At 39.5% G+C, this 12,794-nt stretch overlaps 1 protein-coding gene across 5 annotated transcripts in view; it reads right to left on the bottom strand.

Moving 5' to 3' along the window:
* Window positions 1-12,794, bottom strand: part of LOC110839536 (uncharacterized) — a 78,519-nt gene that overhangs the window by 12,869 nt on the left and 52,856 nt on the right. For all 5 annotated transcript variants that reach the window (XM_022083815.2, XM_022083819.2, XM_022083817.2 and 2 more), the window contains exons 4-6: window positions 2,375-2,531; window positions 1,482-1,679; window positions 693-839 (exon numbers count right to left, since the gene is read on the bottom strand). In XM_022083815.2, the coding sequence (XP_021939507.1) occupies window positions 693-839; window positions 1,482-1,679; window positions 2,375-2,531 (502 nt within the window). The remainder of the gene's footprint in view (window positions 1-692; window positions 840-1,481; window positions 1,680-2,374; window positions 2,532-12,794) is intronic.

The raw sequence follows: 12,794 nt of genomic DNA, 5'->3' as shown, positions 1-12,794 counted from the left end.
TATAATGGACAAGTGACTGTTTACACAGAAATGGAAATCAAATATTCAAATATGAAACAGAAGAGAGATAAAAAGATAAACCTTTATCATATGAGAATAAGGGACTTAAATCCCTATACTAAGAGGCTGCCAGACACACTTCAACTACGAGTTCCATGATTCTGTGGCATGCTAGTGCAATGCACAGCCAGCTAGATCACATGTAAGAGGTGACACAAGTTTGATAAAGGTAAAAGGAAACCGAGCATTTAAAAACCATATGATCTCTTTTTGACATACCTCCTACAGTTTTCACTTACCACCTGACAAGAACAAAATAAGTACGATTTGAGGTTTTCATGGCAGTGAGTCCAAAGATGGCTGTCTTCTGGGTTGTAGCACCATGTAGTCTCGTAGAAGTTTACCAACGTGAGGCTCATTGCCCTGATAATAAAGGCAGCAAGGACCTCTGAAACGTTCTTAAACTACAATCCAGAAGACAGCCATCTTAAGAAGAAAATACATTCCCACCAAAGATTGTTAAATTCTATACTATACCACACATTCATTAAATTCCAATGCATAAATGAGCCGTGTAATTTCTAAAAGATTGTCAATCTATAATTTTCTCTCAGGCTGAGGGGCCACATTACACACCCACATAAACAGTGTAGAACAGGAATACAGGAAGATTTTTTCTAGCTCTCACATACCAAAGTGAAATCTCCAGAGCTCATTGGTAGGATGTCCATCTCTCTCACCTCCAAACATCAGCATGGAACTTGGCAGTTTGCAGGCTGCATGACTGTGCAGAGCTCCTGGACCTGGTTTAGCTTTGATGCAGCTCCACAACTTAGCAACTACAGAAAATTCATAGCAGTTAAAGTTCTTCTTTTAACTAATCTAAGCTTCTCTCAAACTACTAGTGACAAAATTATGTTATAAACTACTTATTTGTTTATTATTATGTTATTTAATGATAGTTAATCATTTAATGGCATAACTTACATAGTGATGAATTACATGAGAAGGTAATTAGTAATGATTAATACATACAAATATGATTAGAGGAGGGTTTGATCTATTTTCAAGGTACTATCACGGAGACTGAGAAAAACCACCTCAGTCAGCATAGGAAGCAGCCTTATTGAAATTCAAGCTAGGTATCTCCTAAAAATTAACCCAGAATCTTCTTACCTTCATTCCAACCTGATTAGTAGTTTTATGTAATCAGAAGTTTATTAAATCTTTCCACAGTTCCAGATGTCAACTGAATGATAAGATACAGTCAAGGCAATAAGTGAAAGAAAATGGACAATACAGCAAGGATATAGGCCTATACATGTTCAAAATTGTTCTGGGATCCTCTGGTTTCCTACAAGACTAACAGGATACTTTTTTGGCAAAAGTATATTGAGGCATTAAACTGACCATTTCCCTATTAACTAGTGTGAAAGAAGTTAAGAATGCATAGAGTTTTAGAGTGTTAGTGTTCATCTCACCAGTGTCCCACCGCCAGAAGTCGGCCCTCTCTTGCAGGTCAGTCATTCCGCCATACACCCACATGGCATCGTCGTGTAATATGGCCGAGTGCTTGTGGCGGGCTGGTGGCAGATCGCCGTGGCTGCCGCCAGTGCCGGAAGGTCTTCCGCATGTAATGCCACTACTGGATGATGACAGCAGGTGCCATGACTCTGTATCTGTGAACATTCCCATAGCATTCCTTATAAATACTTATATTTTTATTATAGAGATAAAATTGCAAAATATTTGTTCACAACTGAAAATTAAATGTTAATACAATGAGTTATTTTTCTGTGAGTGGGCACTGAGGTGGAAGAACCAGATGCTCTTCGTGTGAGGTTTGGCTGACCCACGGTGCATTAGTTCGCTTCACAGATGCACTGTCTAGGAGACTCACTGCACTTACCAGAGGTTGAAATTAAGTTTGAGGCAGGTTTATAATGATTGCTTGCTCTTGTACTTCTGTATAAACAATTCAAGAATCATACTAAAGTTCACAGCACGTCACATGCATTCTGTACACATACATACATTTGTCAAATAATGTTCGAAGACCACTGTCCCAAAACCAGCATATTGTATAGATGAGTTTTGAAGCACTTCAACAACACGGTAATTCATGAATGTATGAAAATAATGCATAAATAAAAATTATGCATCTCATTACATCCATTCCACACAGTCAAATGAAACACAATACCAGCCTAAAATCTATTTCATTAAGATCTTTGTAAATGTTATGTTCCCACCTATGTCTACGTCTCCCATTCAGATTTTACTAATAAATTCTATATGCATTTCTCATATGATTTCTGACTGCAGTTAAAAAACGAAATTAACACAATTTCCCAGACGTCATTCGTTCACTTACCGAAGTGGAAGCCCCAGAGTTCATTGGAAGAGCCACGGAGGTCCTGATAACCACCATACATCAGCATAGCACCTTGGTGTACGAGGGCTGTGTGACCACGGCGCCCTCTAGGGACCGCGACACCCTTCTGAGCACGCACTTTCCGCCAGCAGTTTCCCTGAGATCAAAACAGCACTGTTATACAAAAACTAATCTTTTATAATCACTGGTTTGTGCAGAGTTTTTCAATCAGCTGATATTTTGTTTAATCAAAACGATTTACCTGAAACAAATTAGGTCCATTTATTGGGAACTACTACAGACGGGGATGCCTTGGATTAACAGGCCCTGGCGAATTCTGGTTTGTAAGTCAGGTCGTGCGGTACAATCACACCACAATACTGTCATTTTATATTTAATTCTCTATCTTAACATGCTGAATCAACAGCAACGTTTTTGATAACAACAAACATTTAGAGCATTTCTTTTATATTCCTCCAATATCAGAGGTGAGACGGCACACTACTAACCAGACCGGAGCATTTGACATGGCTCAGAAGCTTATAACATAAGCAATTTCTTTAATATGAAAGCGATTAATTAAATTCTGCTGTTGCAAGCAGGGTGAGAATCACTTGTAACTGGATCTTAATTATGCAACTTAAAGCATTTGCTCGTACACGTTCGTTCGTTCTTGTACTTTATAATATGCATTATATTTTTATTATTATGACTTTTTCCACATCCTATTGTCATCTGACTGTCTCATAAATCCATGGAATGTAAATAAATTATTATTATCATCATTATTCGTTCCAGCCTGATGTCATCAATTCTAAATTCTAGAGCGCATTCCTCACCCCACTTTTTTCAATCAACCTTCCCCATTAACTGTCTTTTTCATAGTCTCTTTCTTTACAATGGAAGATTATATAAAAACATATTTATGGATTCGTCTTTCACACACGCTCCACACCTCTAGAATTACGAATGTAGTTTGATAATTAAAAATAAACTGTATTGTTTACATCAAAATAAACAAAAGATGTGTGATTATAAGGAGTAATAGTCTGCAAACTGGAAAACAGCTTTAAGACGAAGGTGTAAGACAGATGCATAGCATTTACTTGACAAATGGATTACAAGAAAAAAGATAAGAACTGGAGGATAACACAATAGGCGAAGAGCTTAAATAATTAGAAGCTACAAATTACGCGTAACTTTCTCCTTGCCTTCATGAATTAATGGGCTGTTGTAAGACACCAACAATTTTCTGGAGTGACTAAGGAAACCACAAACATTTTACGTGTGGGGGTAGCCGAGCGCCAGGCAGAGAATGGAATTCGGGACCTGCTTAATATAAGTCGTTAGTGCAAACCGTGACGTTGGGCCACGTTTAATTGTCGCAGCGGTGTATCTGTGACACATATTTTTGCCAAAACCGAAAACAAAATAGAGTTTGCTGGCGTGAGCCCCTTGTTGACAAATGGGCATCACATCCCTGAATATGTATTATTATATCTAAAATCAGTGTAAAATTCCATCAAACTGTATTACCCGACAGTTCAATAAATACACTGGTAAAGTCAGTTATAGCAGTAACTTCTTCACTCGACTGTTACCATGATACTGAAACTTAAAAAATGCTAAGTAAATTGTAATTACAGAAGTAACTGCAAACCATACGTCTGGAGCCTGATGCTGCAAAATCTTTCTACCATACTGCAAATTCTAGTCTCGCTACACGAGAATTTAACTGACGACCACATGCATTCAGCACAGCTGGAAACTCATTGGGAATTTCATTATCATAATGTGATAACAAAATGTTTCTTGGGTCGTGGTTTCGCATGTATACGGACTTCAAGGCGTTTGATTACGAAATGAAGCTATTCAGAGGCACAAAGGTTGAGATATGAGACAATTATGTATGGTGGTTCAAACTCTTCTCAAAATAACACCTAACCATGTGCCTACAATGGTTAAACAATCGAAAACCTCGGGAAATAATCGGTAAGGATACAATCGTTACTTTGTATGGCACCGTCATGACAATGCCCAGGAGGGACTGAAGTAAATACATAAAAGCTCACATTTCATCTTTCGAATGTCAAAAGGTACTCGGTCAATCTGAATGAAAGTGACCACTTACAACAGATAATATAATACAGGATAATATTAAACTGAATCTCACAAAAGTAGACTGTGTAAGAATGTGAAATTGGATTCATTTGTTTCAAGATAGGAAGCGAACCTTCGGACTCTAAAAAAACGTGGAATTTGTTAACTAGCTAAGCGATTCTTAGCTTCTCAAGCAAAACTGCTCCATGGAATTCAGCTTCTGAATACACGTCAAAGTTTCAGCCAACTTACTCGGCCTCAAGACCGTGTGCTTTCGAATCATGTGTTTCAAGAAAAAAAGTTCCAACGCAAAAAAATTTCTTTGTACTATTCTCTGTTGCAGCTTTATGTCTGGTGTTCATACTAGCTGAAGATGCAGATTCATCCGCCCCTGCAGTGTAGGCTGCTCGGCTGAGCACTAGTGACAACAACAGTCATTATCCTAACTGCGCAGCGCAGCCAAGCAATTTCCCGTCTCATTCACCAGAACCTCTACCGGCCCTTTTTTATCCCCCATTTGAAACTTGTTCCTGTGTTAAAATGTGGGTTTCCCTCCGCCTCGAATTTACCATGACCTTATATACTGTATGGTTTCGAGAGGAATCTCTGATCTCACCCTCAGGGCTGCTGCGTAACAAATCTGGTCCTTTGTAGTTCCCATCGGCAGGCGCGCTACAAAGGACATAAGTCCTACAAATTTCTTTACTGTGAGTAGCTTACTTTTTTCAATACATATGTAAAAATGAAAGCATCACTCATAGTCACTCTGTATTACGACAATATCATCGTCCCGAAAAGTAACTTCGGCCTATGAGTGTGATGTACTTTCATCATCATGCATTCCCATATCATCACAGAGATGTCATATATTGCGACTCGTTGAAATGTGTGGATTAAGCAACATGACAGCTGTTGTAAAATATTAAGCCTGAAGACTACGTACAGGCAGACATGTCGTGCGTGAGCTAGGAAGTCTCACAAATAATTTAGTAACTTCGTCTTCTTACTCTGATTCTGCCAGTCTTCACAGTTGCTTTGTCATCGTACCTGTCTTGCAAATCGGACTCGTTGTAAAAATGTTTAGAACATAATGTGGCATAACTAATGCCAACTTAACCTTGCATAAAGAACGAGAAGCATAAAGATGCCTGTTTTCTGGGATGTAGCACCGAGTAGTGTCGTAGATACAGATCGATGTTCCAAATTGGAACACACCACTCCACTATCACGTAATACACGTGGGTATGCATGCATATTGTATGTATGTATTATTGTGTAGAGTCAGCCGATTAAGAGATTCCCCACTGGACTCTCTCTTGACGTCCAGTTTCCTGGAAGCCACAATAAAACAGGGATGTGCATCTCGTACTGAGAATCAAGTAGAGTAGGGTAAAACCTCATCTCTGCTTTAGTTTCCTAGTCACGTTACCCACTTTTCTTGAAGCTGTCCTCACTTCATTGACTCACAGCCGCGTGTGATGGCCGTACGATGTGGGGTGACAACAGTACAAGTAACTAGCCGATAAAGAGCCATTAACCTCTGCACGATAACAATTATGTCTTAAAAACATGTAACTTTGGGGGTAATGTTTTATAATAACAGAATACAACATTAGGAATTATGCACAACACAACTGAACCCACTCTAAAACCACAACTATAACTAACATAGCCTAACACAACCTCACCTAACCTAACCTAACCCAAAACAACGCAACCTAATCCAATGAAATATAAATTATTCCAACGTAACGGAAACTAACAGAACCGCATACGATCAAACTCATCGCCGCTTAAGGACTTCCAAAAAACCGTTCCAGAACTTCTCCAACTCTTCTCAAAGACGTCAACAGAATTTGCAAGATAATTTTCCAACACTTCTCTAGGATTTCTCCAGAAATTCTCCAGAATTTTTCCAGCAATCTCCAGAAATTATTCAGGACATCCCCACGTCCAACCCATGAATTCTGCAGAACACAGCAGAAGCCACTCTAAAACCACAACGTTAAATAACCTAACCTAACACAACATAATATCGAAGCCAAGTCCAAACACTGCAATGTCAGTGTGCTGGATAATGAATAACAGTGGCCCACACCATGTAGTCTCAGTAACTACCAGAAGCTTTACAAACAGAGCTGTTGCAGCCCACCAGTGGCGCTGCTTTAATGTTGCCATGGTGACTATGCGTCCCTGAGACCTGGGGCACTGATGGAACAGAGCGTGGCTCTGGGTGCTCAAGGGATATGGCACCCTTCCAACCTCTCTCGGGATGTCTGTCACTACGCCGGGTCCAGACTGTCAAGCAAGAGCATAGAGACGGGCGCATATAGGCATTGGCCTCGTGATGGGCCTATTCTTCATCCAAGGAGTCTACCAACTCCCTAACACATAAACGAAACGAAAACCCTAAATCGCCAACCAAAACTGAAGACAAAGTATCGCTCACAAAGAACAAAATTCCGTATAAATCTCAAAGCGAGAGTCTGTAAATTCATTACAAATTGTAACAAAACGTCAGTTGTTGGAAAGGGGCCGACAGTAGTCTTCTGGGCTGTAACGTCGCGTGGTCTTTTTGGCATTACAAATGCTGCATATTAAGCCGTATGTATACATAAGCATGGATAGACCATATACAACATGTTCACTGATAAACCGAAACGCGTCACTCTTCGAATCCTGGCAGAAACTGCTATAAAACACCTAAGTTGATTTTATTGTTTTATAACGCGATGCTTGACTGGTAGAAGGAAAAACTTGTAGCACTCGGTGGTGAGCGACGCGGTCCCAGCCAGAAGCCGGGAAGTGACAGTTGCATCCCGATTTATCAGCGAACGCGCTACAGAATGAATAACGTACCAAGGAATTAACGATAACAGTGTGTGTTTTAATACCATGTATCAACGTATAACTATCTTCACCTTCATATCTATCCTCCATACGTTTATAGACCTCTAATTTTACTGAAAATTTCGGCCTATATTTAACGAATACTGTATCCAAAAACATCTGTAGCGAATACAAACAAGAGTTAAAGTAAAGTATCCTATTTTGAGAAATCCGTATATGGAAAGGAGTATTTCATTCCGAAAATTTTTATCGGGGTCCTACAAACATACGCCAAGACAGTTTAATGTGTTTTGTCTGCGTCTGTTGCATTAAAACCGCGGTCTCACACGTACTTAATGCATGCTAACGTTTTATTACGTCCACACGAACACTGTATAGGAATATGCTATTGTCACAGGCGTCATTTTAGCTAGAAGCATGTAAGGGATACAAAATCTAAATACATAAAGAACGCTGAAAGCTAAGCCAAGTACCACATCCAACATGGCAGAAAGAGATTTCACCCCACTGCACACTGTTAGTTCCGCAAATGGCAGTCAACATATGGTGTCCGCCCTAACACATATAAATTATCACCGAATGCTTCACTCCGTGATACCATGCTATGGTATTCTGCTCACATTTACAACCTCCCCACTTGAATCCCCTCTCTCCCTACTTTTCTCTCTCACCCCATAACATCAACCACGCCTACCACGATTTGCAATTTTCTAACCGTGTACGAACATTTCAATGTTCTACCAAAAACGTATTTCTCTGCAGTATTATAGGGACACAGGGAGCCATATATAAAACATCAATGCGACACGCGTGGAAAGAGTTTCAATACACTACAATCTTACCCTACGTCATGTCGGCGAAAAAAATTACAGGTTTTACATGTAAAATCAGTATAAATTTCAAGTGTTCCTCTTTTAAAGCTATTTTTCAACGTGGTTGTAGGTCGTTCGTCAGCGCCAGTAAAGGAATCGTTGGATGGAAGTTTATTTCAACGAAAGACTCGCGATTTAATAATTCACGATTACTTACTGTAGTTTAGTTGCCCTTCTGATGGCCAAGAAGGTTCGGGACAATTTTCAGTCTGATTTTGGGAAACCTTCCAAATGTTTAAGTTTGTTGTCATCTAGTTGGGATCGAGCGTTTTGCAATTCAAAGAATTTGCTCTAAAACTGAAAATACACTCGGTTCGTTAGGTCTTCACGGGGAGATGCTCTTAATTCAAGTTCCAAAAAATAGTTTTAGCCAAACATGCAGCTCGTGCGAGTATATTATTTCTTCCATACACAAAGAAAGAAAACAAGGCCTGTGTGTACAAATTACTGTCTTTCAGTCAATTCAGAACGTCACTGAGAAGTCTTGAGGCATTCAAGAAGGTTGCAGCCAATCTCAGGCCAGTTTCTGGGCAATGGAATCAAATTGTGATCAGTTGCTTTCACTTCCTTCTTCAGCTGACCGGTGGGAGAATAAAACAGAACTCTTTCGGGCCCCAACTAGAGCTACTCTGAGCCTCAGACATCAAGTCCTAAAGAATATTTATACACCAACGTCAGAAAACTGCAAATTTCCATTACAATCTCTGTTTATTCCTAGAATATATGACTTGGGACTCCTGATCAATACACCGAGGCACAGGTTAGGCACAGAGGCAAACATGTTACATGAGGATTTAAATGCACCTTCAGAAGGAATCTGAACCCGATGCAAGTCCCAGCGGGCTATTGTCTGAAACAGCCCCTGCACAGGAATCTAAGCTAACATAGCTCCATAATCGATTTATCGGTTTCCCTAGAGAGCAATTCGAACTGAGAGAGGAAACCAGAGACCGTGGGGAGAAGTGTCCAGTTGCCTATCCTTTACGATGCTTGGTCTTCATATTGGTAAATGAAACAACGGTGGAGAGTGTACTTCAGACTGAAATTTACCAACATATTGTCCAAATTCGTTCTCAGGTATAACATACCTCACCAACATTGCTGTGAAGAACTGAAATACTCTTAATTAATAAGTTATTGAGTTATTCCTCTATCATCAGACGTGTAACCATACTGATCTGATTCCTTATAAGATGTGTCTCTGAAATAACACAAGTCCTCTACCTAAAATTTTCTTTTATTTACCCTTTGGTTTATATCAGCCTGCCCTCCGTCTCTTTTGCAGTTTTAAGACGACGTCGTGCGTGAGCAGTGAAGCAAGGTTATCCATCAGGCACATGTGAACTCGCACCTCCATCGTGATTTAAGGATATAAAGTGCTTCCAGTTAGAAACAAAGAACAATTTCATTTTGTTGCGTTCCTGGATTTGTTTTCATCAGTTTAATTCCAATGCGTACGTAAAAATGAGTCAGGGTATCTCAGCCATTATACTGACCAACTACGTACTAGACGACCCGGGTTAGATCCCCGACAGAGTTATTTCCTCTAGCCTCTGCGTCCAGACAGGCTCAACACAATGACAGAAAAACAAAGAAAAGAGAACTTTCCCTCCATCCTCAGAGCCTGGGGGTCTGTAATTAAACATGAGGGCAGAAAAGAAAATTTCAACGGACCCTATCCGCTAGTATCACATAGCATAAAAACAGGCGAGTGGCCGAACATATAGAAGGCATGAGAATCGCAAGTTAACGCATGCAGCAGGGCAGTGGTTGGAAACTCACAAAGGAGGAGAACATTTACGATGATAATATAAAAACGGATTATATTTAATATGAGATTTGAGAACCTGACGGCGGTTTCTGTGCTGTTAAATAGGCATTCTAAAGGAGGGTTTACTCTGTAGTGGTATCTACGTAATTTCTACTGCCTTGGTCCTCACACAGCAAAACTTAAGAGAAATTAAATATAATTTATTTGTATTCTCAAAGTATCCGGCGGTTGCGATCCGCTGGTTACAACTGCCAGACCCATTCTATGTTAAAATGAAAGTTTCTTACAAATGTAATAACGACATTTTGTAAGTTTAATATTATTTGTAACAATTTTGTTTCCGTTCATCAAGTGGAATGTTGGCCACTTCTCTGCTATAAGAATGGGCAAAACAGATTCCAATCCGTCTGCTATCATCTTTTCAGGACACCCTGAACGCAATTAGTTTGAAGTCGGTATTATGTTTCAGAGTTATAATCGGCAGTGTGAACTTTTCAAATTAATTACGAAGAAGACTTTGTTCTCTAACGAAGCGAGAATTCGTGAAGACTAATTAGTTCCTCGTTTCTATTGTATTTTTGTCTCAGCGCCTCTTCGTACCTTTGTCAGGACAACGCACATTTCACTCAGTAGCTTCTACATTGTCTTTGTGTTAGAAATACAGGGAACAAACAACGGAAACTAAGAAATTCGGAAATTAACTTAACACGCTTAAAAAGTAAAGATTTTAGCCAGAGTACAGAAGACATGTTAGCCATCTGTAAAAGGTCTGTCTATTTCTTGAATTCTGTTCATTATAGGTTATTAAAATTTTGAATGGTATATTTTGGATTAATGTGATAATCTGCATTCATAATTTTCTTTCCGTTCTACAATATTTGTAATTGCATCTCATAAGATTTCTTTATACAAAGAAGCTACAAAATATTTCTTCCGTAGAAAAAATAAATAAATAAATAAAATAAATATATCCACTGGGATAAGATGTTTTCCGATAGCAAAAGTTATATGTGAAAAATTTTCTTTCTGGGGAAATGGGAACGGACAAACGTGATCTATACAGAGTTGTGAAACGAGCAGTCCTGTTGGCGGATGTAGACACGTGGAACTCATTCCTAGCCGTTCAACATAAACGACTAGGATGTAAGAAAAACTAGTTTTACGACGGAAATATATGAATTATGAATCTGAAGGTGTGCCACAGCATTTAGAAATCCAAATATAGAACTAGAGCAACATACGTTAAGATAAGCGAAACATATCCAGTGAATATGTCTATATAAATTATTCACTGTAACCAACACAAAAGAAAAGAAAGATTTTGTAACCAATTGGTCTGCACTGTTACGTAACCAATCTGAAATTAGCATCGGAGAAAGACGTAAACATTAAATAAGGAAAGAAGAAAAGGTTATATTTTTGGCAACAGTTTGAAACATCTGGACGGACGAGGAGAAAAGTACCTCGTTTTCTGTGTACTTGCAATGTTTTCCAACTTTAACGCGAATGAATAATGCATTAATCGACCCCAGAAAGCGTACTCCTCTCACGGCATTGAGAAGACGGGATGTGGCCCGACCCGACTTGGCGGTCTGATTATCCAGAGAAGGAAGGCGGGTTTTTGAAAAAGACTGGACGGAAAGAATATCGGCAGATTCTGCGAGAACGAACGGCAAAGGGTCTCGCAACAAACAGGAAATCGTTTCAAGAATGGACCCACGCCGTGAGAAAAGAATTAACACTTTGTTTCTAAGCTGGAAATATTTTATGTAATGTCGTTCTTTCGGTTGGTAGAATGTTCTATCTTTTTAGGTGGCATCAATGTGTATAACCCCTATTTTACATAAAATTCAAATTAACATTTGAAGAAATGTACCAAAAATTATAAATATATAATAAAGGAGTAGATTATATATAAGAAACATAATTCTTTCTATAACATTGTTTTAACGCTTTTGGCGATATAACTCACATTTAAAGGAAGTAACTGCAACCGCCCTTCCGCTGACTGTTTTTCTTCTCACTCTGGTTGCCCCGGGATCAAACCCAGTAGCGTGCCCGGTTTGCTTGCGGTTACAGCTTCATATAACTTCGGATAATGCGGAGGGATATAAGGACTAATAATTGGTGTAGGGTTTGTCGGCGAGCAAGATTGTCCGACTCTCGGGGATTATACGGGGACTGTGATAGTTGGAGCGGCCGTGCGCCAAGGACGTGAAATCTGAGGGGATGATTAACTGCAGACCACACCGAAGTCACCTTGGAAATATTTCACCTTTTAATTCCTTTTAACAAGTTATTCTTATTTTTGGGCAGCGCGATGATTCGGCTGTTGTATTTTTGATCTTGAAGTTTAATGAATCGAGGAGAAACTGTCTGCTTGCCTTTAAGAACCGAACTTTTTAGAGCGCGAGCCCCAACGCAACCTCGCTTTTTATATTCCCTGATCGTAACAGTTTTTGAATTTTGAATTGAATATGACAATCCGATTCGTCCCCCAAAAAGTCACTTATGACGTCGGAAACGTGCCGAACAGCCACATTCAAATTTCATTGGTCCGAGTCGTAGTGGAGCAGCGGTCATCTGGCAATCGTCACTTCACACCTACTAGGGCGCCCCAAACCAACGGTCACTAAACCGAATGTTGGGGGAAGAGACTTTCACACGCCAGGATGGCGCCACTCTCTTTCCCAATGTGATACATTGGACAAAGCCAAAACTTAATAAAATCACTCAAATTTTGATGAAGTGAGGTGTACCAAGTATCATCTAATCACACCTCCTTCGTTCATATAAACCAGATTAATATGCCAAAGTCTAGTTTACT

The sequence above is a fragment of the Zootermopsis nevadensis genome, unplaced genomic scaffold (genome assembly GCF_977971745.1).
Source record: "Zootermopsis nevadensis isolate Lab colony 2312 unplaced genomic scaffold, Znev_1.0 Znev_ptg000009l, whole genome shotgun sequence".
NCBI lineage: Eukaryota > Metazoa > Arthropoda > Insecta > Blattodea > Termopsidae > Zootermopsis > Zootermopsis nevadensis.
Note: the sequence above shows the minus strand (reverse complement) of the source record. Positions and strands in the feature narration are given on the sequence as shown.